The 17,219-nt window shown below is 49.5% G+C and overlaps 2 protein-coding genes across 3 annotated transcripts in view; one reads left to right on the top strand and one right to left on the bottom strand.

Annotated features, from left to right (window-relative positions):
* SELENOS (selenoprotein S) overlaps nucleotides 1-777 on the bottom strand; it is a 35,305-nt gene extending 34,528 nt beyond the window's left edge. Inside the window, exon 1 of the mRNA XM_075346014.1 lies at nucleotides 611-777. Within this exon, the coding sequence (XP_075202129.1) occupies nucleotides 611-689 (79 nt within the window). The 5' untranslated portion in view covers nucleotides 690-777. The remainder of the gene's footprint in view (nucleotides 1-610) is intronic.
* Nucleotides 778-834: 57 nt separating this feature from the next.
* The window catches only part of LOC142304033 (uncharacterized), a 104,453-nt gene continuing 88,068 nt past the window's right edge, over nucleotides 835-17,219 (top strand). For both annotated transcript variants that reach the window (XM_075346012.1, XM_075346013.1), the window contains exon 1: nucleotides 835-1,022. The gene's annotated coding sequence lies outside the window, so the exon portion shown is untranslated. The remainder of the gene's footprint in view (nucleotides 1,023-17,219) is intronic.

Genomic DNA, 17,219 nt, shown 5'->3' on the forward strand with positions numbered 1-17,219 from the left:
AGTGTCTTGCCTGTGGTGCTGTCCTGCTGCCTGTCACTGTGTCAGTGTCTTGCCTGTGGTGCTGTCCTGCTGCCTGTCACTGTGTCAGTGGCTTGCCTGTGGTGCTGTCCTGCTGCCTGTCACTGTGTCAGTGTCTTGCCTGTGGTGCTGTCCTGCTGCCTGTCACTGTGTCAGTGTCTTGCCTGTGGTGCTGTCCTGCTGCCTGTCACTGTGTCAGTGTCTTGCCTGTGGTGCTGTCCTGCTGCCTGTCACTGTGTCAGTGTCTTGCCTGTGGTGCTGTCCTGCTGCCTGTCACTGTGTCAGTGTCTTGCCTGTGGTGCTGTCCTGCTGCCTGTCACTGTGTCAGTGTCTTGCCTGTGGTGCTGTCCTGCTGCCTGTCACTGTGTCAGTGTCTTGCCTGTGGTGCTGTCCTGCTGCCTGTCACTGTGTCAGTGTCTTGCCTGTGGTGCTGTCCTGCTGCCTGTCAGTGGCTTGCCTGTGGTGCTGTCCTGCTGCCTGTCACTGTATCAGTGCGGGGTTTAGGAGCCTATTTGCAGTGTTATTATTGCGCTACCAGCTGATCCTGCGCCCTCAGCGCTGCTCGTTTCACGGCCCCATCCCCCGCACCGACCTGTCTCCTGGAGGAACGTGCTCCACTCCAGCTCTATGTCCGGCTTCGCCGCAGGCACCTCCCGGTCCCCCAGGTCCATGCTGACGGTGCCGAAATCTCGGATCCGGCTTCACCGTGTTTACTGTGCTCCAGCCAATGACAGCTCAGGATGACGTGTCCCTTCCTGACGTTGCGTTCCAGGCGCTTCTCCTGCGCTGCACGCTGATCGTGGCCACGCCCTCCGCGCGTGGGGTGAGAGGTGTATGAATTATACTGAGACAGTTGTCTGTGTGTGAGGAGAGCGCCGGCCATGTTGTTGTGGCCCCCACAATCCCATGCTATGAGTGGCACTTCCCTAATCCCTACTAATCCTCTGTGTTTCCTGTGAGGCAGATGTTTAGGCTCTTTATTCCTGACCCGCGTCCTGGGAGAGGTAACACTTCTGCTATAATAATGCTACATATTATGTCGGTGCAGTAACGGATTTCATAAGTGTGATGACGCGGAATAGCCGTGACCGCTATACGTCGTGTGCTGACCAATGGTGTCTGCCTGTCACAGAGAATGAGGGTTATTGGGCGTCCGCCAGAAAGCACCAGGTAGGATTATACGGTAATCGGGGGCGTGGTCTGAGGGGCGTGGCTTTCAGAGCGGGGGCGGAGACTGTGTCAAGGGAATGCTGGGAGTAGTCACCCTCCTGGATTTTGGACTTCGACCTCGGTTTTCAATAAACTTTATTTAAAATTCAAATAATTGACAAAGCCCCTTTAAAGAGTAACTAGATTTGTATTCTATTTTGTCCAGTGTGGAAAGTTATGGCATGTTACAAATCATTTTATCTTGGTGTTAATCTTTCATGTAAATACAATGTATGTAAATTTCTTCCTTATCCCGTCTTTCTCCCAGTCTATTCTCCTGCATTGAGATCCTATTGTTATAATTTGGAGTACAGATGATGGCAGTGATTGGTCAGCGCTCAGCACTGTGTCTTGCAGACGACATTCCACCACCCAACCTCTAAGTCCAGCTGGTGCCGCGTATTGTTGCTTCTCTTCACCTCCAAACTCCTGGAGTACACGTCCACATCGCACGTTCCTCCCACCGCTCATCCAACTCCCTCTTTGAGACAACCTACAATCCGGCTTCCATCCCCACCACTCCATCAAAACTGCCCTGACCAAAATGACTGTCTCCTCCTAGACCTGCCTCTGCCCTCTACACCGTCCACCTCTCCCTGATAATCCTACTACAGATTATTTCTGCCCTTTCCTGGATCTCCTCCTACTTTACTAACCACACATTTAGCATCTCCCACACTACCTCCTCACCCCACCATCTACAGTACAGACCAAAAGTTTGGACACACCTCATTCAAAGAGTTTTCTTTATTTTCATGACTCTGAAAATTGTAGATTCACATTGAAGGCATCAAAACTATGAATTAAAACATGTGGAATGAAATACTTAAAAAGTGTGAAACAACTGAAAATATGTCTTATATTCTAGGTTCTTCAAAGTAGCCACCTTTTGCTTTCATTACTACTTTGCACACTCTTGGCATTCTCTTGATGAGCTTCAAGAGGTAGTCACCGGATATGGTCTTCCAACAGTCTTGAAGGAGTTCCCAGAGATGCTTAGCACTTGTTGGCCCTTTTGCCTTCACTCTGCGGTCCAGCTCACCCCAAATCATCTCGATTGGGTTCAGGTCTGGTGACTGTGGAGGCCACCTCATCTGGCCTAGCACCCCATCACTCTCCTTCTTAGTCAAATAGCCCTTACACAGCCTGGAGGTGTGTTTGGGGGTCATTGTCCTGTTGAAAAATAAATGATGGTCCAACTAAACGCAAACCGGATGGAATAGCATGCCGCTGCAAGATGCTGTGGTAGCCATGCTGGTTCAGTATGCCTTCAATTTAGAATAAATCCCCAACAGTGTCACCAGCAAAGCACCCCCATACCATCACACCTCCTTCTCCATGCTTCACGGTGGGAACCGGCCATGTAGAGTCCATCCGTTCAACTTTTCTACAAAGACACGGTGGTTGGATCCAAAGATCTCAAATTTAGACTCATCAGACAAAAGCACAGATTTCCACTGGTCTAATGTCCATTCCTTGTGTTCTTTAGCCCAAACAAGTCTCTTATGCTTGTTGTCTGTCCTTAGCAGTGGTTTCCTAGCAGCTATTTTACCATGAAGGCCTGCTGCACAAGAGATGAGAAGGTGTGTCCAAACTTTTGGTCTGTACTGTATTTGTTGGTGTCCCTCAAGGTTCTTTCCTGGGACTCCTATTCTTCTCATCTATACCTGTAGCATAGGAAAACTCAAAGTCCCATGGCTTCCAGTACCAGCTGTACACTGATGACACTCCTCTACCTCTCTGACCGAGACGTCCCCTCTCTGTCCTACCCTCCTCCTTCTCATAACAAGTCCTAAAGCTCAAAGTGGACAAAACCAAATCCATCATCTTTTCTCCATCCCACTCAACTCCACTACCCAATTTATCCCAATAAATGATATCATGCTTTACCCTGTAATGGAAATCCGCTACCTGGGAGTAACCATCAACTCTCCCTTGTTCCTCAAACCACACATCCAAACTCTCGCCGCCTCCAACTCAAAAATATTTTTTAAATCTGAACTTTCCTCAATCCTAAATCTACTAAACTGGTTCTGCATTCCTTCATCATCTTCTGGCTTAAGTAATGCAAAATCCTCCCTTGTGGCCTCCCTGCTAATAATGTTGTACCACTCCTGTCCGTCCTTAACTCTGCTGCCTGACTAATCCACCCCTCTTCTCACTATTCTGCTTTTCCCCTCTTCAAATCCTACATTGGCTCCCAATTTCCCAACAAATGCAGTTCAAACTATGGCATACTTGCTGTATCGGGGACCGAGCATGGGCTTGCTGTCTTGCCTACTTGCAGTATTGGGCACTGGTCATCTCCTTGCCCGGCATTGCCTACTTGCAGTATCGGGGACTGAGTGTGGCCATTCCGGTTGATGCTTAGTTGGTTGGTGGGTTGCCTACTTGCAGTATCGGGGATTTGGTGTGTCCTTGCCAGGCGTTGGCCTACTTGTATCAGGGACTGGGAGTGACCTTACTGGGCATTGCCTACATGCAGTATCTGGGACCAGGCGTGATCTTGCCGAGCATTGCCTCCGTGCAGTATCGAGGACAAGGCATGGCGTGGCTTGCCAGGCATTGCCTACGTGCAGTGTTGGGGACTTCGTGTGGCCTTGCTGGCCATTGCCTACTTGCAGAATCAGAGACTGTGCATGGCCTTGCACCCGTATAACTCCCAACTAATAATAATAATCTTTATTTCTATAGCGCCAACATATTTTGCAGCGCTTTACAATTCAGAGGTTCATAAATAAGCAAGTAACAGTTATAGAGAATACAATAATTATAATAAGTATAATATAAGTATAATAAATCTAATGAGTAAAAATAATGACAACCCTAATCGTGAGAGCTTACAATCTATAATGAGGTGGGGGGACAGGTTACAGGTGCTTATTTACAACAACCATCCAGCCATCTCAAAATATGGGGGTAGACAAAGGCTGCAACCAGTCATCAGCCAACCTCCGTGATATTTTTGGGTGTGGTGCAGTTTAACGGAAAGTTATGGTATGAGAAGTAGTGGAGGGACTCTGAGAATTGAATTTGATTAAAGAGTGTGATGGGCAACCCTAAAAAGATGTGTTTTTAGGAAGCATCTGAAGATGAGTAGTTTGTGGTTTTTCCTAGTTTATTGAGGTAGAGCATGCCAGAGGACTGGTGCAGCTCAGGAGAAGTCTTGTAGCCGGGAGTGGGAGGTTCGGATTAGTGTGGATGTTAGTCGAAAGCCGTTTGCAAAGCATAGAGAACAGGTAGGGTGATAGACAGAGATGAGGGTGGAGATGTAGGGGGGTGCCACAGTGTGGAGAGCTTTGTGGGTGAGAATTGGATCCGATGATGTATGGGTGATGCAATGCAAGAATGCACGAGTCATACGCAAGTGGAATCATACCTTTAGTGTCAGCCTGCTTCTCGCTCTGTACAGAGCGATGAAGCAGAGCTAACATTGCTCTCCCTACTTCTCTCTCTGTAGAGCAGGGGCCTCAAACACGCGGCCCGCGGGCCGCATGCAGCCCTTCAGGTGGCTTCTTGCGGCCCGCTGGCCCGTAGACCCGGTAAAGATGGCGACCGGTGCAAGGGGCCGCAGCCGCCAGCTATTTACTTCAGTTTACAGTTTTGCCTTTGCCGCGCACAGTGAAGTTCTCGCTGCAGAATGCAATAACAGCCGCCTGCCAATCAGAGGCAAGCACCTGCTGCATATAACCTCAGATGCTTGCCTGTGATTGGCCAGTGGCTGTTGTGCAGTGAGAACTGCTCTGCACGCGCCGGCAGAAAGTTCAGCGGTGACAGCAGCTGTGATCATTACCGGGTCCACGTGCCTGTGTGCTGCCGACGGAGGATAGGTGAGCAGAATGTTTGTGTGTGTGTGTGTGTTTTTCTGTTGCTGGCTGAGGCTGCACTGTGTGTGTGTGTGTGTGTGTGTGTGTGTGTGTGTGTGTGTGATTCTGTTTCTGGCGGAGGCTGCACAGGGTGTGTGTGTGTGTATGTGTGTGTGTGTGTGATTCTGTTGCTGGCTGAGGCTGCACAGGGTGTGTATGTATGTGTGTGTGTGTGTGTGATTCTGTTGCTGGCTGAGGCTGCACAGGGTGTGTGTGTGTGTGATTCTGTTGCTGGCGGAGGCTGCACAGGGTGTGTGTGTGTGTGTTTGTGTTTGATTCTGTTGCTGGCGGAGGCTGCACAGGGTGTGTGTGTGTGTGTGTGTGTGTGTGTGTGTGTGTGTGTTTGATTCTGTTGCTGGCTGAGGCTGCACAGGGTTTGTGTGTGTGTGTGTGTGATTCTGTTGCTGGCTGAGGCTGCACAGGGTGTGTGTGTGTGATTCTGTTGCTGGCTGAAGCTGCACAGGGGGTGTGTGTGTGTGTGTGATTCTGTTGCTGGCTGAGGCTGCACAGGGTGTGTGTACGTGTGTGGACATGCATGGGGCACATTACCACAAGAAGGGGACCTGCATGAAGCACATTACCACAAGAAGGGGATCTGCATATGGGGCACATTACCACAAGAAGGGGACCTGCATGGGGCACATTATTATAAGAAGGGGACCTGAATGAGGGCACATTACCACAATAAGGGGACCTGCATATGTGGCACATTACCACAAGAATGGGACCTGAATGAGGGTACATTACCACAAGAAGGGGTCCTGCATGGGGCACATTGCTACAAGGTGGGACCAAGATGGGCACATTACTACAAGGAGTCCTGCATGAAGCACATTACCACAAGAAGGGGACCTGCATATGGGGCACATTACCACAAGAAGGGGACCTGCATGGGGCACAATATTATAAGAAGGGGACCTGAATGAGGACACATTACTACAAGAAGGAGTCCTGCATGAGGCACATTACTACAAGAAGGGGAGCTGCATGGAGGCATATTAATACAAGAAGGGGAGCTGCATGGGGGAACATTAATGCAAGAAGAGGACCTGCATGGGGCACATTGCTACAAGGGGACAAGGATGCGCACATTTTTACAGAATGGGGAACAGGAGGGGCACATTACTACAAGATGTTGGCCAAAATTACTATGCGGTGCTTAGTGTAAAACTGTATTACTTACAAAAAGGGGAAAAAATGTAAATAAAAAAAGTGTTTTAGAATATATATTATACACACATACAAAAAAAGTACACATTTGTTATAATAGACAAATAAAAAATGTTCAAAAACAGTGATCCAAGGGTGTATAGAAAGAAAAAATGGTACCACTAACAATGACACTTTGTCCTGAAAAAAATGCGGCCCCTCAAATTATTTTTTTTCTGTGTGCGGCCCGTACACCCGGCCGAGTTTGAGAACCCTGCTGTACAGACACTTGTCTGTACAGAGTGATGAAGCAGAGCTGACATTGCTCTCTCTGCTTCTTGCTCTGTGTAGACGCTTGTCTGTACAGAGTGATGAAGCAGAGCTGACATTGCTCTCTCTGCTTCTCGCTCTGTAGAGACACTTGTCTATACAGAGAGATGAAGCAGAGCTGACATTGCTCTACCTGTGGACTACGTCGGACTAAGGATTTTTTTTTATAATAAAGTCTCTAAATACTTCTTTTTGTTTCTAATGACAATAATTTTTCTATGTGTTGTGGGTTTTTTTTTTCTTTTACTGTTTACTAGAAATTCATGGTGGCCATGTCTAATTTGGCGTGACACCATGAATTTCGGGCTTAGTTCCAGCTGAGAATACAAAGCTGGTATAAACCCCTTTATTACCCAGCGTGCCACTGCCATCAGGACCGCTGGACAAGCTGGGTAAAGTGCATGGAAAATAGCACTAAGAAACAATGCGGGCTGCAGTTTTTAGCGTGGGGGACCCAGAACACTTGGGCTTTACCACGCTGAGAATCCCAGCATCCAGCTGCCTGGCTTTACCGGACTGGCGATCAAAATATGGCTGGAGCTCATGCATTTTTTTTTTTAATTATTTTTTTAAATAAATAATTAAAAAAAAAATAATGGGCTTCCTGTATTTGACCATCCATGATTAAGCAAGCATAATACCGCGAAACGTTCATCGGATGTTCTTGGGGGTTCCCTCCTACTGCCTGCTTGCTCCAGCGCTGTTATTTTGACTGGTAAATATAGACCTCCCCGCCCTCCCCTCCTCCCGCTGGGATTTACTGTTTTGCCATTTCGGCTGTTCCAATAGCTGGGAGGACATATTTTGGGAGTGCAGAGGTAGCACACTTTCCAGCACTGGTTTGAGCTCAGCCCATCTCCCCTTATTTGTTGTCATGTTTTTGCAGTTTTTATTGTAATCACACTATTGCACTAAAGGTACCGTCACACTAAGCGACGCTCCAGCGATCCCACCAGCAACCTGACCTGGCAGGGATCGCTGGAGCATCGCTACACGGGTTGCTGGTGAGCTGTCACACAGGCAGATCTCACCAGCAACCAGTGACCATGCCCCCAGCCAGCAGCGACGCGTGGAAGCGATGCTGCGCTTGGTAACTATCGGGTAACCAACCCGATATTTACCTTGGTTACCAGTGCACACCGCTTAGAGCTGGCTCCCTGCACTCCTAGCCAGAGTACACATCGGGTTAATTACCCGATGTGTAGTCTGGCTATGTGTGCAGAGAGCAGGGAGCCGGCACTGGCAGCGTGAGAGCAGCGGACGCTGGTAACGAAGGTAAATATCGGGTAACCAAGGAAAGGGCTTCTTGGTTACCCGATATTTACATTGGTTACCAGCGTCCGCAGAAGCCAGCTCCCTGCTCACTGCACATTTAGTTGTTGCTCTCTCGCTGTCACACACAGCGATCTGTGCTTCACAGCGGGAGAGCAAAAACAAAAAAATGGTCCAGGACATTCAGCAACAACCAGTGACCTCACAGCAGGGGCCAGGTTGTTGCTGGATGTCACACACAGCAACATCACTAGCAACATCGCTGCTACGTCACAAAAGTCGTGCCTCAGCAGTGATGTTGCTAGCGATGTTGCTTAGTGAGACATGGCCTTTATGTATTCGCATTGGTTTTAACATCCTATATCAATAAAGTTTTTTATACTCATCCTGTAAAACTCCTTTTCCTCTTTGTTTCAAATGATTAATGGAGTAGGTAGTGAGCCTTTGCTCTCATGGTATTGCAGGGCCACATTTACACTTCAAAATTTACCATAAGCCTTTTGTTGTATTAACTGTGGACTACGTCGGACTAAGGATTTTTTTTATAATAAAGTCTCTAAATACTTCTTTTTGTTTCTAATGACAATAATTTTTCTATGTGTTGTGTGTGGGTTTTTTTTTTTTTTTTTTTTTTACTGTTTACTAGAAATTCATGGTGGCCATGTCTAATTTGACGTGACACCATGAATTTTGGGCTTAGTAACAGCTGAGAATACAAAGCTGGTAAAAACCCATTTATTACCCAGCGTGCCACTGCCATCAGGACCGCTGGACGAGCTGGGTAAAGTGCATGGAAAATGGCACTAAGAAACAATGCGGGCTGCAGTTTTTAGCGTGGGGGACCCAGAATGCTTGGACCTTACCACGTTAAGAATCCCAGCATCCAGCTGCCTGGCTTTACCGGACTGGCGATCAAAATACGGCTGGAGCTCATGCATTTTTTTAAATTATTTTTTTAAATAATTAAAAAAAAAATAATGGGTTTCCTGTATTTTGATTGCCAGCCAAGGTAAAGCCAGGCAGATGGGGTGGCAGCCCCTAGCCGTCCGCTTTATCTGCACTAAGAATCAAAAATACTGCGGAAAGCTACGTCATTTTTTTTATTTATTTATTTTTACACTACTATATATATGTGAGGGACCCAACAGCCAATCACAGACGCTGTCACGCAGAATGAGTGTCTGTGATTGGTTGTTGGAGTAACCTGGAATCTGCCCATACATTCTAGATGCTAGAATGTATGGGCTGGTTTCAAGTTACTCCAGCATCCAATCACAGACACCCACTCTGTGACAGCTTCCGTGATTGTCTGTTATTTTAACAGTAAAATAAAACAACAACACAGAGAAAAAAATATTTTATTAGAAATAAAACAGAAGACATTTAGGACTCCATCTTTATTACTCAAAAAAAAACCTCCCGACGTAGTCCAAAGGCGGGCGAGCATCTTCAGCTCTGCTACATCTGACTTACAGGACCTTCCATGACGTCATAGCCATGTGACCAGTCTGGTGTGAATGTTGATACCTCGTGGGTTACAGGAGCTTCTGTGACGTCATAGCTATGTGACCAGTCTGTAAGCCAACGTCTGTACAACATTCACACCGGACTGGTCACATGGCTATTTCGTCATGGAAGGTCCTGTAACCCGGGGGCACAGCAATGATTGGACACGGAAGCAGAAACGGCCGGGAGACAGAGTCTTCAGGACGCGTCGCAGTAGCGGTAAATATAATGACAATCTTTACTTTGAACTATATTCTTTATTTTACAGCCCCCCCACCCCATCCCATAACTGTAAAGTCTAAGTTCGGTGTTCGGACGCAAGTTCGCATTATCTCAGAACCTGAACTCGATCTTTACAAAACGTTCGGTCGAGGCTCCCAAACCTGAACATCGGGGGATTCGCCCATCACTACTCCTGGTGTATAGTCTCCCCATCCTCCTGGTATACAGCCTGCCCATCTCCCACGTATATAGCCTACCCATCTTCCAGGTATATAGCCTGCCCAGGTATATAGCCTACCCATCTTCCGGGTGTATAGCCTGTCCATCCTCCAGGTATATAGCCTGCCCAACCTCCAGATTTATAGCTTGCCCATTCTCCAGGTATATAGCTTCCCCATCCTCTGGGTATATAGTCCCACCCCAGCACACAGTAAGAAAAAATAATAATAAATGACTGTACTCACCAACCCTGCGCTCCCCCATCCTCCTCCTGCGACACTGGCATGCCGGTAACTGACCAGCGTGTAAACGGCGCAGCGCATGACGTCAGTGTGATTCATGGCTACTTACAGCATCGGCAGCTGTCAGCATATTTTCTGCTCACCATGCCCACAATTCTGAGCGTGGAGAGCTATGAATTTTCGTGGCCTTAATCGGCAGCTGGCACCTCGCAGCGCAGGGACCCGAAGGGTCTTTGTGCTCCGATGTATTTCAGCTGGATGCGTGCCCTCGGACACACATCCATGTGAATGAGGGGCTGGGACAGGCCCGGTAGCAGTGGCGATGTCTGCGACTGCGGTAGTTACGCTCCTGCCTACATGTCCCCTTTGGCTTCTCTGGAGCCCTTAGAGTTGCCTATGCTTCCTCCTGCTCTTCTCTGCAGTCCCAGCCCCGGTGATGACGGCATGTCGGTGCAGTGCTGAGGAGCTACTCTGCCTCAGTCCTGCCGCCGCACTGTTCAAATGTATGTGCGCCCGAAAGTCGTGAGTACATATGAATGGAGGCGGGGTCTCCAGGTCCTTGACATTGCATATGTGCAGGTCCGTGGACTCCCACAGTGCAGCGTTAGGACCTTAGGTGAGTCACATGACTGTGATGTCACCAAAGGTCATTTTGCAACTGCGTAAGCTTCAGTGAAAGTACAGAACTTGTACTATCACTGAAGTTTATGATTAAAAGGCTGGAGGCCCCTCAGAGCATGGGGGCCTTGAATCAGCTGCCCAGTCTGTCCACCGAGAAACAGGCGGCCTGCGGCCCTGTACAGCTGCATTTCCGGGGACCGACGGCAAGCCACATGTCGGAAGCAGGTGAGCCACATGTGGCTCGCGAGCGACGGGTTGGGGACCCCTGCTCTAGATCATTGAGTTTCTGAAGCCGGTTGTATGCGTCCTGGCTTCAGAGCAGAGAGACTCACTGCGCATGACTGGAAGTGCAGATGACGGCTCACGTACACGGAAGAGCCGAAGAACAGGTCTTCTGCTGTCTTCCCATCATGCGCAGTGTATCTCTCTGAAGCTGGGACACGTACAACCGGCTTCAGAGATTCAATGAGCTAAGGAAACAAAGCCGCACGCATGCGTGTCATTTGTAGAGCGCTGGTGATGACACCGGCTGTGGTACTCATAATTCATGTTATCACCCCCACAGGGTTGTGATAACATGGTAAATGGGCCCACTAGTCTGGGGAAACAACGCACCTCTAACTAGACTAGGGGTTAATTTTGCATATCATACCCTGACTTTAGAAATACTTTTTGTAAAGATTTCTTTATGTCCAATGTCATAAAGGGACTGTTAGGCACGGAATTTAGGTCGGCACACAGCTGCTGGTGGTTGCAGGGGCACAGGGGATCAGACAGGTTCCCTTTAAGGAGGTTGTCTGGTCAGACTGTATTGATGACATCAATATGAGATATACGAGGGTCTGATGTACCCATCAATCAGCTTAAAACGGCTCAGAGAGTGGCCAAATGTAAGTGCATGGAGTGGATATGAGAAGCCCAGCTTCATTCAATGTGTAGCAGCCGCTGCCAGGTACAGCAGAGCAAATCCTACTCCAAAGGAAAATGACCTGTTTGGTTGGAAGTCAGGAGGGATGGTAATGAGGGATTAGTATGGCTTCTTTTTTATACTAGGAGGGCCGTAAAACAATCTTAACAAAATATGAATCGTAATGGATATAGGTATATGGGGAATTATCCCATTTCAGTATAATGATGAGTTTGGTTAAAGGTCTCCATATAATTGATCTCATCAGTATGTAATTGCTCATCATCTACACTGAGGATCTCATCAAGGTGTTTGATCATCAGATAGCCCTGACAGGTGCTGCACACGAGTGTGAATAACAGGCCTCCTGCGCACTGACAATGGGTGAATAACTCCCATACAATACTCAGACTGGTTGATGAGGATGTCTATCCTTTTTCCATTCATTGCTGAAAGGGGGAAATCCTGATTGGATTATCAGTTTATTCCATCAGAAAGCTGAGACATATCAGGGGATAGCTTTAGCCACCAAAGGGCTTATAAAACCCAAACATACCTGGGACATTTACTTGAGGAAGAGACGCTGACGGGATCAGTAGAGGCCGGAGGGTGAGGATCGTCCGTGTAAGGTGACTGCTACATCATTGAGCTGACTGTGATTCCGGAATATTGTAAGCAATGTCTGATTGTGTATGTTTCCATGTAAATCCCCTGAACACTATAATAGTAGTGATTGTACATCTACAATATACATGTATATATTAACACTCGTATTTCAGTAACGGAGGAGAATCTTACGAGCTGCAGTAAATAATGGGAATGTGACGTTATAACCTGGATTAATGGTAGCTGGAGGCCGAGTGTCTACTCACATTTATTATTAGCACCGTGTTAGACCTATTTAACACGTCAGTGAAAAACACACGTTTTTCACTGACATGATAAACGTACGTATGTCCCTCTGTGTACTGTGATTTTGGCACGTGTGTTCTCCGTCTGCTATCCGTGATAATACACGGACGTCAGACACTATACTCACCTGTCCATGGTGCTGAAGTCTCCCGCGATGCAGTGTCCGGCCGCCGCTGTCTCCCCACTGCAGATACTTCCGGGTCAGCTGTGCAGTGCATATGTATGAGCATAACTAGCCGGCCTGGAGGCAGGAGAGCGCAGCGTCTGGAGAAAGCATTGCTGGAGAAGCTGAGTTTAAAAAGCTTCCTTTCTCGCCTTTTCATTGGGGGACACAGACAGTGGGTCAGGGGCGTAACTAAGGGGGGGCTGGGGGTGCACGTGCCCCGGGCGCAGTGTCAGGGGGGGCGCTGTTGGGACCCGCATGCACCTTTCAGCAAGAACGGTGATGTATGCTGCGGCCGAGTTCAGGGGCCCGCAGGCAGCGCTCATGCCGACAGCTGCAGACTCTTAGATCCACACCTGAATGCAGCCTTCACCGCTGTGTAGGGGTTAAGTTTGTCTGTGGGCGGAGGTAGCACGCACCGTACACTGCCCTGCCATGCCGTCCCACAGATGATGGTAGATGATAGAATGTATGGGCTCCGTCGAGGTATGACAATTTGTCATGAAGCTGGTCACGCCCATTACCTGGAAGGAGCCCATACATTCTAGGCTCAACGCACAGAGGAAGAAATGAGCCGCCGAGCTGTATGTCCTGTCACCCACAGTGCTGTATACCCTGGAGAACTACCTATAATATCCCCCCACCGCAGTGCTATATACCCCTAGAACTGCCTATAACCCCCCAGTGATGTATACCCCGCAGAACTGCCTATAATATCCCCCCACCGCAGTGCTATATACCCCCAGAACTGGCTATAACCCCCCAGTGATGTATACCCCCCAGAACTGCCTATAATATCCCCCCCACCGCAGTGCTATGTACCCCCAGAACTGCCTATAACCCCCCAGTGCTGAATACCCCGCAGAACTGCCTATAATATCCCCCCACCACAGTGCTATATACCCCCAGAACTGTCTATAACCCCCCAGTGCGATATACCCTGCAGAACTGCCTATAATATCCCCCACACCCCAGTGCTATATACCCCAAGAACAGTCTTCAACCCCCTAGTGCTGTATACCCTGCAGAACTGCCTATAATATCCCCCCCACCGCAGTGCTATGTACCCCCAGAACCGCCTATAACCCCCCAGTGATGTATACCCCGCAGAACTGCCTATAATATCCCCCCACCACAGTGCTATATACCCCCAGAACTACCTATAACCCCCCAGTGCTGAATACCCCGCAGAACTGCCGATAATATCCCCCCACCGCAGTGCTATATACCCCCATAACTGCCTATAACCCCCCAGTGATTTATACACCGCAGAACTGCCTATAATATCCCCCACACCCCAGTGCTATATACCCAGAGAACTGTCTACAACCCCCCAGTGCTGTATACCCCGCAGAACTGCCTATAATATCCCCCCACCGCAGTGCTAAATACACCCAGAACGGTCTATAACCCACCAGTGCTATATACCCACAGAACTGTCTTCTCCTCCAACCCCAGTGCTGTATACCCCCAGAACTGTCTGTCCCCTGATCCCAGTGCTGTATATCACCCCAGAACTGTCTGTCCCCTGACCCCAGTGCTGTATACCCCCCCAGAACTGTCTGCCCCCTGACCCCAGTGCTGAATAGCACCCCAGAACTGTCTGTCCCCCCAACCCCAGTGCTGTATACCCCCAGAACTGTCTGTCCCCTGACCCCAGTGCTGAATAGCACCCCAGAACTGTCTGTTCCCCCCCCATCCCAGTGCTGTATACCCCAGAGCTGTTTGTCCCCCACTCCAGTGCTGTATACCCTCAGAGCTGTTTGTCCTCCACCCCAGTGCTGTATACCTCCCAGAGCTGTTTGTCTCCCACTCCAGTGCAGTATGTCACCCACTCTAGTGCAGTATACCACCCAAGAGCTGTATACCCCAGAGCTGTATCTCTCTCCAACCCAGTTCTGTATCTCCCCAGAGTTGTTTGTCCCCCCACTCCAGTGCTGTATACACCCCAGAGCTATATACCTTCTCAGATCTGAATGCCCCCCTCTAGAACTGTATGTCCCCCCCCCCATTCCTTTATGTCCCCAGCCTCCCCTGTGATGTATATACAGCAGTGTCAGTGTGCTCTGTGTGTGGCTATGTCTTTTAGTCATGGCCACCAACTGCGCGGCACAGCAACATGCCCAGGTGGAGCTGGATGGAGACAAGCGGGGGAGGTGAGTGAGGCTGCTGCCGGCTTCCCCATATTAATAATATCTGCAATGTGTCTATGTGCATGTATGATGTGTGTCTGTGTGGTTCCCTGAAAAATGCCCACAGGAAAATTGCCCACATGGAAAATTGCCCACACGGAAAATTGCCCACACGGAAAATTGCCCACACGGAAAATTGCCCACACGGAAAATTGCCCACACGGAAAATTGCCCACACGGAAAATTGCCCACACGGAAAATTGCCCACACGGAAAATTGCCCACACAGAAAATCGCCAATTGCAGCATCACAAAGTTTCAGATCTATGATATTTGAGGTGCAAGGTGAGGATGTTCACATAATAGGTGATCAACTTGTGATTTACAGTTGACCTAGTGTAAAACTGCAAAAATGCTGAAGATCTGTGGTTTGTAGCAAGTCTGTCATTATCAGCGATAGATAGATACAGTCTGCTCTCATCTGTCACTGATTCTGCCTTACTCCTTCCACCAGCCCAAAACAGCAGCACATGCAGAACCAGCAGCACATGCAGAACCAGCAGCACATGCAGAACCAGCAGCACATGCAGAACCAGCAGCAGTGTGATCAAGAGGAGCAATCTCTACTATCTGTACTCACAAAAGTATCACTGTATTATCTGTTGAGTTACATGTGACTGCAGGTCACATCTAATACATTATCATCTCAGGGGAGCCCACCAAAAGCAGGGTGCTGCTGGCAGAGATAGGGTACTTTCACACTTGCGTTCATCGCAATCCGCCACTATGGAAAATAGCGCAGTCCGTTAACGGACTGCGCTATTCTCCATAGACTTATATTGACGACGCACTGTGACGCAGTGTCTGTGTTTCATCCGCTAGCCGACGCTGAGTCATTATTTTGACTGAGCACCGGGAGGAGGGAATGCAGCATGTAGCGTTTTTGGTGTCGTTAAAACAACTCACCTTGGCGGATTCCGTTGGAATCCGCCAAAGTGTCTAATGATCGTCTATGGTGGCGGATTCCGCCGCTATGCGCTAAGCAGCGGAATCCGCTGATGGATTCCATCACATTCTACTGAGCATATGTACCGCCCCGGGGCTTGGCCGGCTGCCGAGCCGCTCGGATCCGGGCTCATGGGTGGGTGGCTCGAGCTCCTCCCGGACCCGGGGGTCACGTCACTCTGAAGGGATGCTGATGCTACGTGAGGGGTGGTGTTCGGTGGGGAGGTCCATGGCCGAGGCCGCGGTTGTTTTTGGGGGTTAAGTTCGTGACGCCACCCACGGGTTGTGGTGAATGGATGGACACCACCGCTGCCGTTGACTAGGCTCCCGGGGATGGTGTTACGCAGCTTAATGTTGACCCTTCCGTGGGTAGGGGGTGATGGTCCCGGGGGCCCGAGGGTGCTGAGGAGGGGGGATGTGTGCTGGCTTGTTGGTGCGATGCGGTGCGCGGCCCGAGGGAACTGTTGTACTCACTATTACAGACACACTGGAGTCTCTGGTAAACCAAACAAGATGGTGGACGATGCCAGCAGCCGGCTGCGCTTCTCCCCTTTTTTCAGGTTGGTGGTTTCCGCCTTTCTCCTTCACCTCACTTTTAGTAGAATGGTGACTCCTATGCCTGAGCAACAGTAGTCCGCTCCCCAGCTTTGTGTGTGCCGGTAGAGCCCGTTTGCCCGCAGACGCTGGCCCGTGGGATCTCGATGCCTGGGCGGTGGCTTTCTATCCCTCTGGTTGGGCTGTTGTCTTCAGTCGGGTCTTGGGTGGGAAAGGACCTAAAGTCCAGACCCCAACCAGTAAATTCAACTCGGTCCAGTGGCTTCTGGGCCTCGTACTGGGTCTGAGTACCCCTCCTGGTGCTCTGGTTTCCAATCGGTTCCCCGGTTCGGTACCGACGGGTCACTACCCGGTCCCGGTCCCTTACGGTTCCACCGGCTGTAATCCCTGCTCCTGTAGGCGGCCACCACCGTCTGCCCCCTGGCCACAGGGTATCCGGGCTCCAACCCAGATCCCTGACAGACGTACACACTTTGCTACCACTCTCCTCCACTCCTGTCACTGAACTCTCTGTTTTTCCCGCCTCAGGCTCTCCGAACTCCTTGGTGGGCGTGGCCAACCGCCTGGCTCCACCCCCCGGGTGTGAACGTCAAGTCCTGAGGTGGGTGACTTAGGGATTTAAGGTTGGCTGCTGGTACCTTTTTAGGGGAAGGTGTTTGTGCAAGGGCCTACCTGTGACTACCTGGCTAATCCAGGGCGTTACACATGCTCAGCATGTCCAGCAGAACGATCTAAATTGTTTAAAATCACTCCTGGTCTCTCTATCGCTCTCTGTCGGTCTGTCTCTCCCTCTCACCCCCTCTCTCATACTCACCAATCATGGGCGCAGCGCTGCACAGCTGTCACCATGCTCTGGTGGCTTCTCCTCTTTTGAAAATGTCGGCCGCTCATT

This window comes from Anomaloglossus baeobatrachus, chromosome 4 (assembly GCF_048569485.1).
Source record: "Anomaloglossus baeobatrachus isolate aAnoBae1 chromosome 4, aAnoBae1.hap1, whole genome shotgun sequence".
NCBI classification, from domain to species: Eukaryota; Metazoa; Chordata; class Amphibia; order Anura; family Aromobatidae; genus Anomaloglossus; species Anomaloglossus baeobatrachus.